The sequence below is a fragment of the Eublepharis macularius genome, chromosome 18 (assembly GCF_028583425.1).
Source record: "Eublepharis macularius isolate TG4126 chromosome 18, MPM_Emac_v1.0, whole genome shotgun sequence".
Taxonomy (NCBI): Eukaryota; Metazoa; Chordata; class Lepidosauria; order Squamata; family Eublepharidae; genus Eublepharis; species Eublepharis macularius.
Window position 1 is genome coordinate 26,065,998 of NC_072807.1, and position 21,606 is coordinate 26,087,603.

Consider the following 21,606-nt stretch of genomic DNA (forward strand, 5'->3'; position numbering starts at 1 on the left):
CAATGAACTCAGCTACCAAACTCAAGCACATTCAAAGTTTTTCCTTTTCAGACTCTCATGGCCAAACAATATGCATATTAAGTAGCATTGACTAAAGAGCCCTAAAACAAATAAAAGATAATTTCCATAGCATCTTCCAAACACTGCCTTAATACTGAAGACATGGGTGTGTTAAAAAACCAACAGTGCATTTCCAGCCTTGAACTACACTGCATGGACAAGGCTAAGATCTCAACGAAACCCCTTACATCAGTGTAACTGCTAAATAAGGAGAATTCTCTTAATTCCTCTTTGCCTAACTTCTCTTTGAAATCCAGCAATCCATTTCTATTCCTTTTAGGCATCTGAGTCAGTTTCGAATCAGTCCACGCAGCTCCACAAAACATCAGGAGTAAATAAGTCTTACCAAAGCAAGACAGCTTTTTTTTTAATATTTTTTTTAATTAAGCTTTATAACATACAACAAACAGAAATCAACGATGAACATCAACTGTAACACAACAACTAATCAATAATAGTTTACAAGTTTTGAAGAATATGAACATTACAATAACTTTTAAACAAAGCATACATAATATTACCAAATATCAGAAAACTGAGTCAACGTCTGAGCAATTCTTATTTTGGGATGTAAATCATGCATGTCTATAAATTCAAGAAAAGGGAACCATTTGTCATAGAAATTAGACCTGGCAGGAAAGCGTTTAGCATTGAGGAGATTGTCATCAATTTTATCCAGGATGAAATGGTCCCATATCTTAGAGAGCCACATCTCTTTAGTTGGCACTTTCTTTAGTTTCCAGACTGAAGCTATCGCAAAGCAAGACAGCTTTTGACAATGCAGCTTAAACCTACCCACCCACTCCCACTACATGGGGGTGATAATACGGCCACACCACACAGAGCTGCTGTAAGTATAACTGTTCATGAAGCAATTTAAACCCTTAAGATTTAAGATTTACAGCCGTCTAAACCCAATGAACTCCATTGTGAAAGGTTTAAATCCACACAGATTGCACTGCGTGTCTAAACTGCCTTCAACTTGCAACTTATGGCAACCCCATAGGGTTTTCAAGGTAAGAGATGTACAGAGGTGGTTTGCCGTTGCCTGCCTCTTTGTAGTGACCGTGGACTTCCACTCAAGTACTGACCATGGCTGATCCGGTCTAGCTTCTGCTATTTGATGAGATCAGGGTAGCATGGGCCTTCCAAGTCTGGGCATACAGCTGGGCACACACTCAATATTTAATTTAAGTCATCTAAACAGGATGGAGAAAGTACCTTTTCCTAAATTGCACTGTGTTTAACAAGGCATAACTTAAACAGAAAAATTCAGTACCTACACTGCAATCCTAAACACAGTTACACCATTCTAAGTCCACCAACCTGAAGGGCCTTAAAAGGACTGTACTGTCAGAGAGTCAAGAATCACTCCACCTTCATAAAACTGCGGGAATGGAAGCAACCTGCAATGAGTCCTTTTCTGAGAAAGTCGAGCTCGGCACCTCCCACGTGCAATATTCCCTTCCTACTGTCTCTGAAAGGGGGGAAAGGGGCTCAATGTGCCACAAGAAAAAAAGTGCTGCTCTTCTGGCAGCGGGATTTTATATCGACGGTAGAATTTGTTATACATTCTTATACAAAACGGTCTTTAATAGATAAGGTGTTGACGCTAACCACAGGACCCCTCTGGTGGGTTCTACAGCTGTTACAACACGATTATTAAATTCCAGCTGAGATTCAAGCCCATCCTTCATTCTGAGTCTGAAAGCGCTTTCTCCAAGTATGTGCTTAGCATCGTTGGTAACCAAAATGGGGAGGGGGAATGGCTCCTCCATATAATTTAATTTAACTTGCACAAACTAAACCTGGCACAGACAACACAGAGCTCAAGATGGGAAAGCCACTGATGCAAACAGCACCTGACCCAGCCAAGCTTGCGAGGAGCTGGTGGTGGTGGCAGGTCTCGGACTTCTTTGTGTGTGATATCCGTTCAAAGGCTGTGCCCAGTTGCTTGCAAACAGCAGAGCACAGGGGAGAGAAAGAGGCCAACCCACTGGGTTTAGAAGGGTGTAAAACTCTGTTTAGGACTGCACTTTCCCCCTCCCAGTTATTCCCTTGCCATCACCAAAAAGGGAAGGCAGCATGAAATATTAGTTACTGTTGGACTAGGATATAGAAGACCCAGGTTTGAATCCTCCACTCTGCCATGGAAGCTTGCTGGGTGGACTTTCAGCCAGTCTCTCTGTCTTTGTCTCTCACAGCCTAACCTACCTCACAGGTGGAATTACCAACCTCAAGGTGGAGCTTGGAGATCTCCCAAAATTACAACTGATCTCTAGACAGCAGAGATCCATTCCACTGTAGAAAATGGAAGCTGTATGGACTCTGTGGGTATTGTATCTCACTGAGGTCCCTCCCCTTCCCAAACCCCTCCCTCTCCAGGCTCCACCCCCAAATCTCCAGGAATTTCCCAACATAGAGTTGGCAACCCTCCTCCCAGGGTTGTTGAAAAGCTAAAATGGAGGACAGGAGAATGATATTATGTGTTGCTTTGGGTCCTCATTGGGGAGAAAAGTGGCATATAAATACCTAAATGTAAATAGAACTTGTTACTTATTATATTTGTATCCTGCTTTTCTTCTGTCTCCCAATTAGTGATCTCCCAGTTAGTGGTCCCAATTAGTGGTCTCCCAATTTGGTGGGGGGAAAAATCTTTTTTTTTGTATGTCTAGACATTTTATTGCATTTTAATTATGTTGCATACACATTTTAAATGCTGTTTTAATGTCCTGATGTTTACAGTTGTGGGGACTCCATTTGTGTGGAAAGGTGGCTCATAAATGTTTTAAATAAATAAATTTAGGTAAAAGATTCTCCATATCCAAGGGGACATCACTGTCGCATTAGTTAAAAAAGTAGTGACAATACATTTGTGGAAGGATATTATTTTCCTCTAGACTAACTCAAAATCATTATATATTGTATGAATATTTTCATAGCATCAGCCACAATTTCAGTAGCACACAAACTCACAAAATTTTGTTATAAATTTCTGGTTGTTACAAGTATAGAAGATGACAAAATTGGAACAGGTTAATAATTTATTTTGCAAGTGTAAAAGAAGGTAAGGAAATCCCACTGATAAAATTATAGGTTGCTACGAGAAGGTAAGGTTATGAAACTGATAAGTGATTTACTTGATAAGGACAAGGGAAAGGTTAGAGTTACTGGATATAATTTTAGGCAGATGCAAGTGTTTGAAATGTTAAACATTATCTTTATTGTCTATTAAGAGACCATGTTATTAATTTTCTTGGTTAACTCATAAAAAGATTAAAACAAAAAAGTGAAACTGCAAAGATAATAAATCTGAGCAAAATCATTTTAAACCCTTCCTTCTTCAAAATAAACAGGACAAAAAAACAAGAAGTTCCCAGACATATCCTAAGGTTTCCCAGAAAGATAAGATTCTGGATCTATTACAAATATGACTTCACTATCTCTCATAAAACTTAAAATCAATAAGAGATGAAAATGAATATGGAAACATAAAAGGGGGAACTGCCAAAATGGAAAGAAAAGCCCCTGCAAATTATATTTCGGACACCGGGACACAAAAGTGTTCACAGAGTATATTGTCAGTTTCACTGTCTTTCCTTCTGCTGTAGGCCGACTGCTTGAATACCAATCTTATTAAACTATAACTCTGAATTTATCCACAATGTATAACATTCCAGATGTCGTACCAGCTGGGAACAGACCCTTAGGCCATCTTTGCCTGATCTCTTAGTCACTTTCCAGCACTGGCTAGGCACCCATCCAAAAATGTGAGGGAAAGTGTTAAAAACAGATGTCAGAATTAATGGTGTCTTTTTCTGAGTGGTAGGAAATAAGGAAAACCTACACCCTACACTTAATACTCCTTTTTTTTAAAAAAAATTGCTATGAACTATGTTGTCAACAAAAAATGTAAGTTGGTTTTAAATAAAATCATAACATGAGTAAACCTAATTCATCTGTTGCTTTCTTGACAACAGGTTAGCCCTCATCAAGCTAAGACACTGAAAATGCTGCACAGATTTTTGCATTAAACTTAACAGCACTTGCTGCGTTGGATATTTTCAGAATCTTTCAGAACGGCTTTAGAGCTTTCAGTTAGTATTTCTAGAGGTGCAGCTTTTGAACTGCAGTGACACAACGTTACAATTATCCGCACAACAACCATCAACTTAAGTCATTTAGCTGTGTTGGCTGTTTTCACATCTTCTCGTTAGTATGCATCACGGGGCAGGAAAAGAAAGAGGTACAATACACCCACAGTTCACACAAGGTGATGAATAACCTCAAATGCCATGGGCTCCAAAGAAACTGGAAGGAAGACAGGGGCTTAAAGAGATTTCTGACCACAGGGCTCTCAGTCTTTCCTATTCCATTTCTCTTCCTAACAGAGGCAGAATCGTTTAAAAAAAAGTGTCCTTCCCCCACTTTTGCCTGCAAAGTTTGTACATCACAGACATAGCAAATGGTATAAAGGTTAATTGTTTCCAAACCAGGTAGCTTTTTAAAACAAACTTCTCTGAAGGACCTTTGTAGATGGAAAAGCAACATAAATTGTACTGTAAGAACATAAGCAATTGGCCTTTCTGGATCAGACCAAGGCTCCAACCTAGTCCAAGATTCCAAGGTTAGCTGGCTCAGGTTCATAAAACTCTCCTGCCCAGCGCGAGAACAGAACCTTCTCAGAGGACCTGTATCCCCATCCCACAAAACATACCATATCTGAAGGCTAGGAGATGAATCCCACCTCAGTCAGTGCTCTGCAAGAATGGGAGGATGAGGAACATGCCAGACCCTCCCTGTCATTCTTGGATCCCCAAGAACGGCAACAATTCTGCTCTGAAGTCTGGGCCAGATGAAATAGCATCATGTTTGGGGCATCCCTTCTCACACCAAGGATGGAGCTGAACAACTAAGTCTTGTCTGGATCAGGGCTCCTGCAGTACATCAGGAATGATGGGGAGCAACAAGGAAAAATTATAAGCCTCAAAATGTGGCTGGCACCACCTTCCTCTAAACTAATTCCTGTTGCTCAAAGGAGAGATTCCCAATTCTCTACTCTTCAAGCAACCCGACCCTAAACAAACCAGCAGCAGCCCAGGCAACTCCTGTGCTGAGTGAGAGCCAAGCTACAAGTGACGCCTGACACAGGTTGGACACTTGTCAGCTTCCCTCAAGTTTTGATGGGAAATGTAGGCGTCCTGGTTTTACAGCTTGGCTCTCCATTACAGCTGCAAGCTTGGCCCTGAGTTAAAGTATTGCAAGGCCTTGAGTATTCCTCTATCTGGAAAGACTGGGTAAGATTGTACCCTGCCTGACCAGGAATAGCATACAAAAGACAATTAGGGTGCTAGCCACCCTTAGCTTGCTCCTAACATGTTAATTCAAGATATCCCCTCTGAATCTGGAGGTTCTGTTCTAAGACACCGAGATACACCATTTCAAGTTGGTTCATATTTACCATTAACAATTCTAAACAACAATTTAAGAATCTGTACATGTCCATTAGTCATGTCTAAGCATCCGCCATTTTTGCACCATATAAACAGGACGTTAGAATATGCAAATTAACACACATCTTTCAGTGCATTTCAATAGGTCCTGAATAAGCTTGTTTCCTTTATTTTTTTTAATAAGCTTGTTTCCTAATCACATCAACCCTCTTAGATCAGCCTGTGTGTATATTTCTAGACTAACAGTTGCCAGCCAGAAAAGACCATCTAGCAAATGGAACTAAGGTTTAAGAGGTTTTTTTTTTTTTAATTCACACACAATCAAGAAATACCTGTCAAGGACATAAAGGTCAACTTCTGGACACAACAAATAGCTATTTTAGTTTTAAGGAACAAAAGATCAAGCGTAATAAGATGAGCACTTCATTTCTTGAAAGAAGGGCTTCAAATGTTTTCAATTTTCTCAAGTATGTATGTCTCCTGTAAATAGAGAATGACCTTAATGTGTGCTTGCCTGCAACAAAGGAAAATCAAATTAGTCAGCTACAGAGGAAGGGTTTTAGTTTACTAATTTGTAGTAGGAAATCTGATATTGACTCACTTGAGTTAGCAGTGCCTTACTTGGGCCATTTATCATCGGAGCCACACTGCCCTCTTTTAAATAATACCTTAAGAATCTAATCGAATTCCAAGGATTTCAACATTCTTTAACTCTTACACCAGTTCATCAAATCATTGAACCACTTGGGTAATCTTAAAAAGATATTCTGCTTTCAGGGCTGCTTTTGCTAACGCCAATTACTGCTTCTTCAATAATATTTTCACAACTTATCCAAACCCTTGAGCACATGCCATGAAATCTCACCTTAATGGCTCCACCATTCCCTTCAGATTGTGCACACCCTGTGTCCTGAACCTGATATATCCCTCAAGTACCAGGCAGAGAGACACTAGCCTATGCTTTATCTACCACCCTCCTCTTGCCCAAATAAATAGCCCCACAACAGGCAATTTTTTTCTTATAATTAATAAATACTTGCAAGAGTGTTACTAGGAATCCTACCCCATTGAGACTTGCTTCCAAAAAGAAATGCTCATGTAGAAAAGTCTATCGCCTACATCTTGCATATTGCATACAAATCCTTCATATGATAGAAACACAATATGCACTCTACCATGAGCCAAGTTTACAACCATCTGCTGTTTCAACCAAGGCTCCCAGTACACAAACACAAGTGTTTTTACACCTGATGCACTAGAGGCTTAGAAATTTTTGGTGCAGTCATGGCAAATACAGTTTACGGTGCAAACGAAACCCTAGTTCATTTCACTAATCACAGAAGTACTAGCAAAACTAGAATTTCTATGTTATTCTGAATTAAGCTCAAAGGATCACTTGGTGCTGTTTACAATATATAAAACTATGTTTACAGCATATAAAAGCTATTGGGGTTATACTCAGGGCTTTTTTTCAGCTGGAATGCGGTGGAGCGGAGTTCCGGAACCTCTTGAAAATGGTCACATGGCTGGTGGCCCCGCCCCCTGATCTCCAGACAGAGGGGAGTTTAGATTGCGCGGAGGGCAATCTAAACTCCCCTCTGCCTGGAGATCAGGGGGCGGGGCCACCAGCCATGTGACCATTTTCTCCGAGGGCAACCCACTGAGTTTTTCCCAGAAAAAAAGCCCTGGTTATACTTGTCTCACGTGAAGATGGGGGTGGGGGGAGGACAAAATAAAGGCTGCAGCAATTCTCAGTAAGCCAAGGGGTTAGGGAAATACTTAAGTAAATGCTGAACCTTCTGGCATAAAGAGCAAAGCCGGATGGATGAGACTCAAATGACATACAAATGGAAACTGGTTGTCCACTATTGCGTAACAACAACATTTGATTTATATACTGCCTTTCAGGACAACTTAATGCCCACTCAGAGCGGTTTACAAAGTATGTCATTATTATCCCCACAAGAAAACACCCTGTGAGGTGGGTGGGGTTAAGAGAGCTCCAGAGAGCCGTGACTAGCCCAAGGTCACCTAGCTGGCTTCAAGTGGAGGAGTGGGGAATCAAACCCAGCTCTCCAGATTAGAGTCCCACGCTCTTAACCACTACACCAAACTGGCTCTCATATAAAGTAGAAGAGCACCCGGTGTTCATAGCAAAATGGCTTGTGGATGTGGGCAGCCAAATGTTCACCTTTCCCATAGCTTATTTCCACAGTCCTTCCCCCTGGCTTGCAGCCAAACCCACTTCCAGATATCAGAGCTCCTGGGGTGGAGTGGGAGGAGAATTTTGGGAGGTAGACTGTAAAGGATAAAGCCATTGAGTGATTAAGTGCTGCCCACTGAAAATTATCCCCCCCTCACCCTGTTTATGTACGTGATTGGGGCTGGCTCAGTTTTAACAGAAAAAGAACCAACAGCGGCCATAACAAGAACTTTCAGTTATACTCAAAGCTAAACAAAATGCAGCTTTACAGATTAATCTGCCAACACAGCCAGTCAGTTCTACACAAATTGAACTTGACATTCAAAGTGTTCACGTCACTTTGACTACCAGACCGTACGCAAGTCGCACTGCCCACGAGCGGTTAAACAGAAATGCAGCCAAATGGGACACCCACACTGACGTATGGGCACCTCTCATTTTAACTGAGGTCACAAAGCTGGGTTTACCCTGTATCTGCCTAAGACACAAGACTGGCTTGCAAGCACAAGCATCGTTCTCTGGCCTTCCTCCTCGACTCGCACTGCCCCTTCAAATCAAAAACACATTTCAGCTGATTAAAGACCCAATTTCCTCCATTCGTTTGTTCCTATAGATCAGCATTTTTCATAATGTAAAGAAAGCAAGCCACTTATGTTTTTTTTTAAAGCCCAGAGGATTAAGAAACAGGAAGATCTTTTTAAAAAATAAAAACAAATGGAATGTGTGTTCTTGGATCCAGGCAAGAGGACTCAGCTCTTCCTCCAAAATCAGCAAGATTTAAAAAATGCTTCACTTTGGCTGAATTGTGCCCATAAGTGCTATTACAGCCTCCTAGAGTTAGACTGACACCTAGGAAATCTAGATTCGAGTCCTTGCTTTGTTTTGACTCAACTGAGCTGAAATGGGGGGGGGGGACTTTCCATGAAACTGTGTTGCCCCCCACCACAAACATTCCAGTGATTTTCTGAGCAAGCCATCATGGAGTAAAAAAATTATTCACCTCCTTTTAAGTGGCAACTGCTTTGCCAAGAGAGGTGGACAGATCCCAATGGTGTAGGCAAAGATTTCCCCCCCGAGGCCAGCCCTGGGGAACCACTGCTCTTTCAAAGAAAAATGTATGCTCTTCTTTAGGTAAAGAATTCCATGAAGTAGGAGAAGCCACTGAGGCTAATGGACTGGCCAAAAAGTAGTTAGTGAGGTCAAGAAACAGAAGTGGAAGAAGGAAGAGTGTAGAAGGAAGAGTGCAGAAACTCAGTTTAATCAGTGAAAAAGTGGGCAACATCTCAAGGGCTGAAAAAGGCAAAGTTGGGATGGCCTACTGGAAAGCTCACACTCTCCCAGTTTTCCATAAACTATGCAAAACTGAATTTGCTCAACAGGGCTTTTTTACCCAGATAGGAGAACTGTAATCTGTCAAAGCGAGATGCATCACTAAAGGAAGAGGAAGTGACTACAGAAGTTACTTTTGCTATGTATGTCTTGAAATTGACTGTACGGAACCACACTGTGTAATCCACCCTGAGTTTCGGTGAGAAAGGCAAGCAATAAATAACATAAATAAAGGATGTCAGAAGGAAGCGTGTAAAAATTTTAAAAGTGGCAGGGGTTAGATCAAGAGCAAATAAGAAGAAAATGTATAGAAACAACCAAAAAAGTTGTTGCCACAAACAACACGATGTACAAAGAAAAAGAGATTGAACTCTGAAGAACTATGCAGTCTGCCTGAAGAAACACTGCCATGCAGTTTAGCTAGAACTGGACTTTTCAGTACTACTGCCCCTACTCCAAACCAAAGCCTGGGGATGGGGACGGGGAGGAAGGGGCAATCATGTTTTACCAAGACCCTGTCATCCATGTTAGAGATTATGTATTTTATATATTTATTTTAGTAACTTAGCAGAGTAACATAGCAGAGCAATTTAGTCAGAAGCGTTTAAACCCTTACAAACGTGCATTAATTAATCCTCAGACAAAATTCATAGAAAAATAGAACTTAGAGTTTATTGTAGCAGATTTCTCCATAGCAATATCTTCTGGTAATAACAAGGGAAAGATCCTATTCTAAAGTGTTACATTCTCTAGTCTAATACCACGGCCTGAAACTAGGCAGCGAGGTTGTAGGTGCACGTTTGTGGACAAAGAGAAGGGCTCCATAAGGAGCATGGTGGTTTTACATCTTTTCTCTTGGAAGAGCATGAGGGAAGGTGTGAAATCTCCCAAGAGGCACAGAGGCAAGAGAGGAGGAGTCAGTAGGCGTTCCCACCTTAGACAAGAGAGCAGCAGATTGCTAGACTTATACATTACATTCAAAGAGACATGCAGCACCCCCCCCCCAGTGTCCAAAGGCAGGCTGAGTCGCCTATTCCAACAATCCAAACATATATAGCCCTGGTGTCTAAACAACTAAGGCAAGCAAACTGCCTAACATAGAAATTTCTCTTTTCACAGGATTGTAAATAAAGACGTGTAAGAAAGTTGTACTGGACCTAGAACACTGATGCTTAGGTCCTGGATAGGTTTTCTCATTTGCAATGATACTGATGTAGGGTGAAGAAACTGGAATGCATGGCCAGAAGCGAGGACAACACCGCATGATCAAATCCAGAGACTGGGTAAATAAGATTCTTCTCGTCCTGCAACTTTCTGGCATAGATGACGGAGGAGTTCCGCTGCCAAGAGGTTATTTCCATTAAAGTAATTTAATTCTATCATCTTAGATGCATGCATTATGCCAGAAGCCATCGGCTTATTGCTAAGAACTTAAAGTGATAAATGATACGGAACAGTGCCTCTTCACCTAAGCGAGGTGCTGTTTTGTTTCAAAGGAAAGGTTATATCTTTGTTCTAGCTCTGAGAGGTCTTGGCCAGAAGAAAAGGATGAGGGAGGTACTCCCTGCAGGTCTTACCCAACGAACTCCACGCTTGGTGGTCTGTCATCTAGATTTTTAAAAAAAAATTATTTAGGAACAGTTCTTCAGAGCATCGAGAAAAAAAAGCACATTTCTGCATGCAAGCTATCCGATTAATTTGCGATTCTCCTTTTTAAACTTCATCTAGCGGATTAAAAAGGAGCCCAAATTAAGAAATGAAGAAAAGCAACAATGAAAACAAACTAGAGTTTTAGTGCAAAATATCTTAAACTGTCAAAGCAGAGATCTGAAGATCGTTCAGGAAAAAAGACAAAACTTTAAAATATATAGATAGGCTATTGGCTGCCTTAAAGTCACGGCAAAAATCTATCTTGTAAATCAAATTTGAACTACAGCGACTCAGTAGAATTTTACCTATGAAGTACACATCATAATTTATGTATTGTATGTTGTGTTTAAGCCAAGTTCAACAAAGAATGGGAAAGAACACTGGTGATTATATGCATTTTCCTAACCTTCATATGCATAAATTCATAGCATGAACAGAGGATATCATATAACAGCAGATATCATACATAACTAGTTTACCGGTTAGCCAGCTGATGAACAGATTCTCTGCTGGGGACCATATCACATTGTCCATGCAACATACACCTTTGAGGCTACCCTTGAGTTCTTTGGAGGATGAGAAGAAAAGGCACGGTACAGAAATATAGTAGGCAGAAATATAGTATCGTTCTGTGGATGCAGGACCCCAAGATTCAAGGATCATAGGGAAAGCACATCTAGGACATTGGTGATTCTCTAAGGCAACATAACCTTACCAAGACCTGTGTGTACTTTTCTGATGCTAACGGAAGCACGCATTCATGAACTTTTTAAAAAATCCTTAATGAACACACCTGGGGACATTTTCCCCACGGTCCCTGAATCACTGGCTGTTTGGACACCATTTATGAAGCAAATATGAAGCTGTTCTTTTAAAAAAGATACTAATACTAGCATCACCAAGACAGGTAGCCGTGTTAGTCTGTCTGCAGCAGTAGAAAAGAGCAAGAGTCCAGTAGCACCTATAAAGACTAACAAAATTTGTGGTGGAGTATGAGCTCTCGTGAATACCAACCAAGAAGTGAAGAAGTGACCTGTGACTCACGAAAGCTCCCACCCTACCACAAATTTTGAGAGTCTTATAGGTGCTACTGGACCCTTGCTCTTTTCTAGCATACCAAGTGAAGGGATATTTTCAAAAACAGTTTATGATAGGTTGTTACTGCTCAATGCACCTAGGACACACCCAGTGATCATTCCTAATGAACTGCCATTATCTGCAACTTAACCAATATTTAATAGGCCTACCAAGATAATGCCTTGATGTCTCCTTGTTCCTTCCATATTTTTCCAGCCCTCTGCCAATATGTGAGCTCATGAAACTGCAAACCATTCAGCCTTCAGTTCCTCCACACTGACAAGGATGCGTATAAAGAGTTTTATGCACCCTGGCTTAAAAATGCAAGCATGTTCCTGCCAGACCAAAAGGAGAACATAAACTAAGAGGAGAACATGAATTCGTACACAACGCCACTACGGCAGAACAGGGTACAAGTTGTTCTCAGTAATATTTTACTTGTCTCCCATTTCAAACCAACAATGAGGCTTTTAAGAAAGCAAATGCTTTTTTAAAAAGATGTGTAAAAGAAGCAGCATTATTTTTAACAAGGTTACATACCAAACTCAGGAATGAATGTTCGGATTACATTATGTACAAGACGCACTCCTTTCTCTTACCCACACTCCAAATTATTGTCATGGAAATTGATTTTAAACATAAAAGGAAGCAAATTCTGTATTGAGAGGACGACTCACTATTATTTATAATTAGGGACAAATGATACTCCACAGGGCACTCTTTGTAAAACAAAGTCAAAAGTTGCCTGTGGGGGGGGGGGGATTGGGACAGACACACAGCTAAAGATGAAGAATACTATTATTCAGAGCTCATTTTGAGGAGGGACGCACAGGAACACAGTTCCGGTAGTTCTCCCAAAAGGTCACATGTCAGCTCACCTGATTTTTGGCCATTCTGGGCCCGTTTCGGCCTGGATCGGGGACAAAATGGCCCAATTCAGGCCGAAAATGGCCAGGAACAGGTCCAAAACAGCCAGGATTGGTCCTGAAATGGCCAGGATTGGGCCTTTGATGGGTGGTGGATCACTCTCCCGCTCAGCAGCGGCCCAATCCTGACCATTTTGGGCCCCTTTTCGGCCATTTTCAGACCCTTTTTGCCATTTTTGGCCCAATTTTGACCCTGAATGGCCAGGATTGGGTCCAAAACAGCCAGGATAGGTGATGTCAGGGGGTATGGCATATGCAAATCAGTTATGCTAATAACACACTGCTGGTGATGTCAAGGGGCATGGCATATGCTAATGAGTTATGCTAATGAGTTCCTGCAGCTCTTTTTCTACAAAATGGCCCCTGCTATTATTTATATATATGTTGCCTTTTTGGAGACCTGCTCAGGGCAGTTCACAATGTCAAAGCTAAAATCATAAAGCCTAAAATCATTAAAATTAACCATCCTTAAAAACTACAGCCCATGCAGGGAAGGAGATTCTATTCTTAAAAGACTCCAAAAACTGCAAATAATATTAAACAATCTGCTGCAAATATTAATTGTAATTTTAGAAAATTTAACGCATTGGTTCACAATTCAGATGAATTCTGAACTTCCTTGGAAGCTGATGGAGGGAATCGTCATTTGAGACAGCAAGGGACCAAAAATTCTAGCAGCGAAGAAGATAAAGAAGCAGCAGCCGCCAAAGGCTGTTCAGGCGAACACCTCAGTTCACGCGGATTGACCGTATAGAACAAGCTTGGTCAACATTCCAAGTGAACTGGTTTGCATCTTAGAACGTCCCACAATGCAGAAAGGCTCCTCAACAGACATACATCTGTAAGAAGGCTTCAATGATAGCAAAATTTTAGGGGAGAAATGACAATTAAAATGTTGTCCATCTGCAGGATTCCTTTAAAGGGTCTGGCCCACTGAACTCAAATAACTTTGCCAAAGCATGAAATGAAGTATCCTCTTCTACCCTTTTAAGGCTTCCACAGATGTTTGAATCTTTGGCCTGCATGCCTGATCAATTTGGAATTTCTGATAATGGTGTTTCCTGATCATTTAGCATTTCTGATAAGATGTCTCCTAGGCTCCCTGAAGGAAATGCTGGGCCCAGGATCGTTCACTATGGATGGCATCTACTTCTCAACACCTAAGAACCTGCTCCACCCTCCATCTCATTCCCCATCCTTTGAGAGACTCAACAAGGCCCTTTCACTTCCCCCAGCAGGAGAAAAAAAAAGTCTTTCACCTCAAAAATGGCTTTATAGAAATGAGATGAGCAGCAGATCTCAGCAAATTATGGTTAAGAACAAGTAGAGCCCAACCTGACTACTGGTTCCTCCGTAGGAACAGAGGGGGAGATGCCAGAGCCACCAACAGACAGACACTAATATTTCATCTATGGTGCCATTGTTGTTAACCGACAGCCTTGCGTCATGTACTTCAGGGTCTTTGGATCTGGGAGATGTGGCACTTCACTCAAATGCTATTTATGAACATTTTCTTTAAAGGCTTAATCTCACCCTTGCCTTAAAGAAGGAAATGGGAACCTGACCATCACAAAGTAAGCATTATTGGCCAAAGAACTGTGCTCTTGATCTTCTTTTCCAGCACTTAGCATTTGCAACATCTCCAATGCACATTGGATGGTTGGGGTTTCTTGCTTCGTCTTCCAAATACTTCTCCGTTCAGTTGAAGTTCTTTTGATCAGAGAGAGACCACTTTTTTTCTCTTTTAACAAGCCTATCATAAACGTGGCACATTTTGCAGCTGCGTTTTACTGTTCCATAAATTATTGCTTTCCCAGGTGTTCGATCCAGGACACATCTCATCGGAATCAGAGAAGCCTCCAGGGTAGCCCAAGCATGGAGAACGTTGCTTTTATATCTCAACTGCATCCCAAGAAAGTACGAGCAGTAGTTCTAACATGCTCTGAGATTCGAACGGCTTCTTTTTTACTCCGTCCCCTTTACATTTTTAGATTTTTTTTTAAAAGAGTAAGATTTAAAAGGTTAGAGCTCACTGAACATTTCTCACACATTTTGCTGAACACCTCCTTAATCACAACAATATTCACTTGGTTTAAAAATTGAAGCCATTTCCTTTTGCTGCTATGACCATAATTTTCTGGTTATGACTTCTTCCTGGATTATTGTCACATGCAGTCCCGGCCAATCAAATATCACATAAACAACAAAATGAAGTCAAGTCACGAATGATGCTACAAAGCTGATCCCACTTGGCTATATGACTTATTTTTATTTGCCGCAAATTATTTCTGAGTTGTCTCTCCAGAAAACTGTTTGAGGTGGCTTATGACCAATTCCAAGCAACAAGGTGTGTGTGTGTGTGGGGGGGTGTCAATCAGTGATTTAAAAATTAACTGAACAACAACATAAATCAATCTAAAACTAAAGAAACAAAGCTTCACAGATTCAAAACAAAGATAAAATTCCATATGAAATCTGTAAGACAGGGTCTTTCCTGGTGCTCAAAAGGACACTGAAGTAGGCAGATATGTATCTGTTCTAGATATTACATGAGGGAGGTGGGGAAACTCTCTTATTCACAGATCTTGGACCTGTACATTTCACTTTTATTTATACGCTGAGAGTCCATCAATGCATTCCCCAGTGTTTTGATGGGGAGTTCAGTGGGGTTCTGGGACAGATTGTGTTGTAAGTTTCCACCATGGGCCACACACTTCCTAGATTTACTTCAGATCTTTTGCCAAGATTAACAGGGTCTCTTTCATGTTGCTTTCTTAGCCATTATATCTCTATTCCATGTTTAATGTAATGTATCTATGGCTTCTGCAGTACGCACTGCAGGTCTAATTATACAAAACACGGCCTGTTACTTTCCAGATGCCCTGCTTCTTCCACTAAACACCCTCTCTTTGCAATTTTCCCTTTTTTAGACATTCTATTTCAACAATCTCTAAATAAACCAGAAATGCTAAACAGTAATATACTAATATGTACAATTCAGGACTACATTCTTCCCAGTATTCATTACTTGCATTCACAAATATTTCAGTTATGGAAAAATTATTATTATTGCCAAAATCCTATATGAAGAGATCATAAGAATTTGCCTTGCTGGATCAAACCACAAAATACATCTCATCTGGCAGGCTAACAGTAGCCAGACTTCTAAGCAGTGTTTCTATCTCCCATCAAGAAGCCTCATTATTACATATCGTTGACCAGAGAACTTGGCTAACAACAGAAATGCTTACATGATCTTAAGAGTTAACAGAATTCCTTGCTAAAATAATCCCCTTTACTAGGTACCTACTAACACAAGCACCTAAAAGCTGGCCTCTAGAAAGTCTGAAGTAGAAAATGTAAATGGTACCCCATTAAATGATTTGAAATGTGGTGCTGGTAGAGAGTTCTGCGGATACTATGGACAGCCAAAAAAACAAATAAGTGGGCACTAGATCAAATCAAGTCTGAATTCTCCCTAGAAGCTAAAATGACAAAACTGAGGCTATCGTACTTTGGCCACATTATGAGACGACAAGATTCTCTGGAAAAGTCAATAATGCCAGGAACAGAAGAAGGCAGTAGGAAAAGAGGAAGACCAAAAACAAGATGGCTGGACTCAATAAAAGAAGTCATGTCCTCCAGTTTGCAAGATCTGAGCAAGTCTGTTAATGATAGGACATTTTGGCGGTCTTTCATTCATAGGGTCGCCATAGGTCAGAGGTGATTTGAGGGCACATAACACATAACCCACACAAAAGAGGAGGGGCTTAGCAGTAATGCATCTTTGCAAAGAAGAAAGTCCACGGTTCAATTCCTGGCCTCTCCAAATAAAGGAAAAAGTGGCAGGTGATGTGAAAAACCTCCACCCAAGATCTTGAAAAGCAACAACCAGTCAGTTAGACTAGACAGTACTTTGAATCACCAATGGTCAGATGTAGTATAAACCAGCTTCGTGACTAGATTTCACCATGCAGTGGTACAGCATCCGCTTTGCACATGGAAGATGCTAGGTTCATTCTCCAGCATCTCCAGTTAAAAGGATCAGATGATATGAAAGACCTCTACCTGAAACTGTGGAGAGCTGCTACCAGTCACAGTAGCCAACGCTGGCCTTGATAGACCAATGAAGCTTCACGTATATGTCCCAAAAGCTACACAAGCGAAACTCTTGCACAAATCCCCTGCTCACTTTAATGGGGCTGGCACAGGTAGTCTGTTACCTGAGACAGTTGCTGTCTGTCAAGTACCTGTGCAACTCTAAATATATAGTCCTTTAACCACCTTTTCCATAACAGTGTTCTTCGTACAATCAGTTGCTTGTTTGAAACCAGCATTATAACAGGTGTATTTGTTTTATTGATTTGTTTTGCATTGCTATTGTGTTTCTGTGATGTTTTTTTAGAGTGGATCACTTCCGAGGCAATTCTTTTTTTGTGGTGGTGGTGGTGGTGGTAACACAAATGCACAAGTCAGTTACTGCTTGTTGAGGCCCAATTTGCTGTACGTATAAACCCTTTTCAGATGTTACATCTCAGGGTATCCAGTCACACATACTAGAACTATATGTGCTACCTATGATCTTCCTGTTACAGTTTCCTCTGAAACAATGGTGTAGCTTGTATGGAATACACATAATGTCTACTTCAGATGAAATGTTGACTGTGCGTGTTGGGTGTGTATGGGTATCGGGAGGACTGCACTCCTGATACATGTGATTGGCATGCCCCTGATAACTTGCAGTTACAACAGGGGGGGGGGGAATCTGTATTACACCAGACATTACTTAATGGCCTACTTTATGAACACACACACTCAAAGCCACATCCCCTCAAGTTCATAAGATCTTCCTGACAAAAAAGATAAAAGCAAAAGAGAAACATCATTTTAATATTCAGCAGACAAACCTGATCATCGTAGCGGTAGGTAAGGAACTGTTCTCCCGTGGTGTCTTCCAAGAAACTTCCTTGTGGAGAAAGTGCAAACTCAGGCAAGAAGTAGGCACCTTGGGATTGCTCTGCTCTGGTCTGTAAAAGATTAAACGAGATCACGTTACAGCTACTGGGCAGAGAGGAAAAGGGTAGTAAAAAGACTTGCAAAACCAAAGATGCCCGGGCCCACTCTTGCAAATTTACCTTTGCAAACATTACCAAATAGATGCACAGCTGTACAGATGTAACACAGGAAGATTAAATTTTCCTCCCCATTGCAGCCCTGATCTTAACTGAGTTGGAAAATATGTACGTTTTCTATTCATACAAAATGGCAATTGTGCAAATCAATAGCCTATTGTGCTTTCTCCCCCTTAGCGCAGTTGGATCGCCAGAATCATAAAGACTGGACAGGGATCCAGAGAGGAGATAAACACAGGAAGAATCAGCTCAGACTGCATTGTTCATTTGTATAAATGTTATCCAAGGATCGCCTGTTTCCCACGATTCTTCAGATTGCTATGACCACCATAGCTGCTTCCTTCACTGAAGGAAGTAGCCACAGTGGGATATCCTCAGATAATTTCACCGAACACATTCCTCTTGGTATAAAACCAGCACTATGCACTCTCGTTTAATAATTCCATGTGGCAAAGCGTGCCCTCCCTACACAAGTTCTTGTCAATGGAACCTCACGAGAGATTGCACATGGAGGTATGCAACACTAGGAAAAAGATCCACTTCTCAACTTTGACAAGACTTCTATGAAGGGTTGTTTCCACTGGTGAAACTACTTTAAAAACAGCTTGTGCAAGATTCCATTATTTGTATAATGTTTCAGACAGCTGCTGAATTGGAATTAATATGCAAATTTGACTCAGTCAGACTTGGACTGAATAGAGACTATGAATGGTTATCTCATTATCAGAAGTAACTGATTTCATTATCAGAAGCTATTGACTGCATCTACTCCCCCCTCCCCTCACCACCTGTATGTATCTGACCAGTTTCTCCATACCCTCCCTGCATCTGACAAAGAGAACTGTGGTTCTCCAAAGCTTATGCTACAGTAAAGTGGGTTAGTCTTAAAGGTGCTACTGGACTCTTTTCTATTTTATTAGACAGCACTGATGATTCAGGATTGGAACCCAGTAATTTCTTTTAGGAATGTAACTATGACAGTGGTACCCAATAAAAAACGAGATGACTATTAAATCATTTGCATTTCTTTTCGTTAGACATAAATAGATCAGATACTCCAGAACATTAAGTGCTTTAGTATAAATGATTCTTAACTTTTAAAGCAGAATGTGAAACACTAAAAACTAGGATACGGAATTTCGCTGACTTCCAAGATGAGAAAAGATAGCTCTCTGTTACTGGGCAAAGCAATGTGGGAACAATCCATATCCCACTAAAGCAAATGACTGCACTCCCATTAGTTTTAATGGTTCTGGACAATATTCTGTTGCAGCAACCTGAATCCAGTCCAGAAGCATGGAAATTTTCAACCCCAGAGGTTAAGTGTTAGGATGGAAAGAGTTTTTCATGCTTTACTGCCTAGAATATTATTAAGCACCCAATAAAATTAGGGGGGAGGGGGGACACAAAGAACTGAGTTTTACAAGAATAGCAGCTAAAAGTAAAATAGTTGGAGGCAAGTTGTATCGCACAGCATCCGATATACATTCACATTTGCATATTGGATGTAAATACAGAATTGCTCTCTTCGATCCCATAGCGCCTTTCCACTGCAAAGGATTTTCAGGGTTCTCCATGAAGAACTTATAATTGTTTTAAATGCATTCTTTAAAAAATTATTCTAAGCAGGCAAATCAGCCATAAAATTCTTCATCTAATGGTGCTGAGAGCAGTAATCCCAACTCATTCGGACCTGAAAATCTATTATGCTTTTCCAGTCCATAAAAACCATTATGTAAAATCTTGGGGCTGCCCTTTAACAGAACATCCAGTTAACAGTGATCAAAATGGTATATAGAAACAGGTCTTAAGTTTGTTTAGCCAGCTCCAAGACAGATATGTAGCATTTTAAGAAACAGTTCTTCAACAGTAATATGAATCTGGCTTTCGAAATGTAGTCACCGGCAAGGAGAGCTTTGGATCTGTGAACTGATCCCCCAAAATCAAGAATTTAGTCATGGCCCTCCCCACATGTCTCATGGGAGGCAGTCCAAGGTATTTATTTACATCATTCAGGGCCAGATCTAGGGTTGCTGGTGCCCGGTGCAACCCTTGTCCGCCGCCGCCCCACGCGCACGCATTCCCGGCGCTGCGTGATGATGTCACTTACGTGACATCATCACGCACCGGCGGGAGGCATGCTGCCCATGCGGCAAGCCAGCTACCCCAGCACCCGGTGCACCGTGAAGCTGGCGACGGCGACGGTGGCATGGGTGTGCGCTGGGGCGACGGGCTTGCCATGCAGGTGGCTGAGCGCAGGGCTGGGAGGTCCTGCTCATGCAGCAAGCCAGCCGCTCCATCAGCGGGGCAGGCAAGGGCCTCCCAACCCTGCGCTCAGCCTCCCGCACGGCAAGATGCGGCGCGCTCCTGGCGGCTAGCAGCCGTGCCTGGTAGCACCAGGGGCAGGCTACCCCCCTGCCCCCCCTGGATCTGGCCCTGACATCATTTATAGTCCACTTTTCTCATCGAGACTCAAGGCAGACTACACTACTATTAGCAGCTGGGACATTCAAAGACACACGAGTTTACATTCCTCTTTCATCATCTCCCAAAATATTCCGCACTTAAAAATCAGTTGCAAAACTGCTCTGGAGAACGAGTTGATAATGTCACAAGTACTGAGCCGTAAGGACCCAACACAGCTGGCTTTTCCTTGGTTGCACCTTGAACCACGCTGGAAACCTTATCCGAGAACAAAGTGTATTTCAAGGGTAATCACGATCCTGCTTCTACTATTCTTAAGATGTTATATCCATCTTTACCCTCGGTAGGTTAGATGCTGGGTTAGTGAAATGGAGCTAAAGTACTCAATTTGGGTTTCTATGAAGAGCATAATGAAAAAATTGAAAAGATGGACATTAAAACAAACAGTGGGAGCTGGGGAATATAGCTGGCTAGAAAGAAAGATGACTGATGATAGCGATGAAAAGGTAAAGCCACAGAGACGCAACTAGTTATGCTCCTCAAGGAATAATCCTGGCCTTCTTTTTTATCCATTCTTCAAAATGCATAAAATTTACTGAGATGATACCACAATGAGACACACATTACCAACACATTTCTTGCAGGAAGAATTGCAATAGTGGAGCAAAGTGAAATTTAAATAGCTTAATATGTGAAGATCACACACTTGAGAGGTGGGGATTTGGTTTTGGACAATGTTTTTTCCTTTTGTTACACTGCATTAGAACATTTTCCAAACTGAATAATAAAAACAGAATACAATAATTTTGAGGGTAAGTATTATTGTGGGAATGTTCCCTAGGCAAAAAAGAAAATCCCTTTGTTTTGTAGGGCTGTTAGTCATAAAACTCTGATCTAAAACAAAGAGCCATGGTATTGTATCCTTTCCAAAAGACCAACCATTATTGAACTCGGGATGAGGAACAGTCAACATTCTTACAAGCACCTCAACTAAAAAATGTACGTAACAGATTGTCACCTCTCACAGTATGATCCCTTAACCCAATTCCCAGATCTATGTATTTCTCAACTAATGTCCTCTCTGCTAGGAGGCACAGTATGGAACACTGCTTATATCCTCTTCATCTTACCTTCTTTGCCACACCCCACCCTCTGACTGGAATATAAAGACTCAGATCTCCATTCCTACTAGGGTTACTAGTCCTCCATGTAGGGATGGGAGATCCCACCACTTTCAGCGCTACCCACTGCCACCACTCCCCTGGTCATTGAGGGGGAAAGGTGTGGCAACAGGCCTCCCAGGGCAGTGATAATGTCACTTCCTGAAATGACGTCACGCCACCATCAGGAGC

At 41.4% G+C, this 21,606-nt stretch overlaps 1 protein-coding gene across 1 annotated transcript in view; it reads right to left on the bottom strand.

The window, feature by feature from the left end:
• ADAMTSL3 (ADAMTS like 3) overlaps positions 1–17,845 on the bottom strand; it is a 200,124-nt gene extending 182,279 nt beyond the window's left edge. The window contains exons 1-2 of the mRNA XM_055002297.1: positions 17,834–17,845; positions 17,606–17,725 (exon numbers count right to left, since the gene is read on the bottom strand). Coding sequence (XP_054858272.1) covers positions 17,606–17,725; positions 17,834–17,845 — 132 coding nt within the window. The remainder of the gene's footprint in view (positions 1–17,605; positions 17,726–17,833) is intronic.
• Between the last annotated feature and the right edge of the window lie 3,761 nt (positions 17,846–21,606).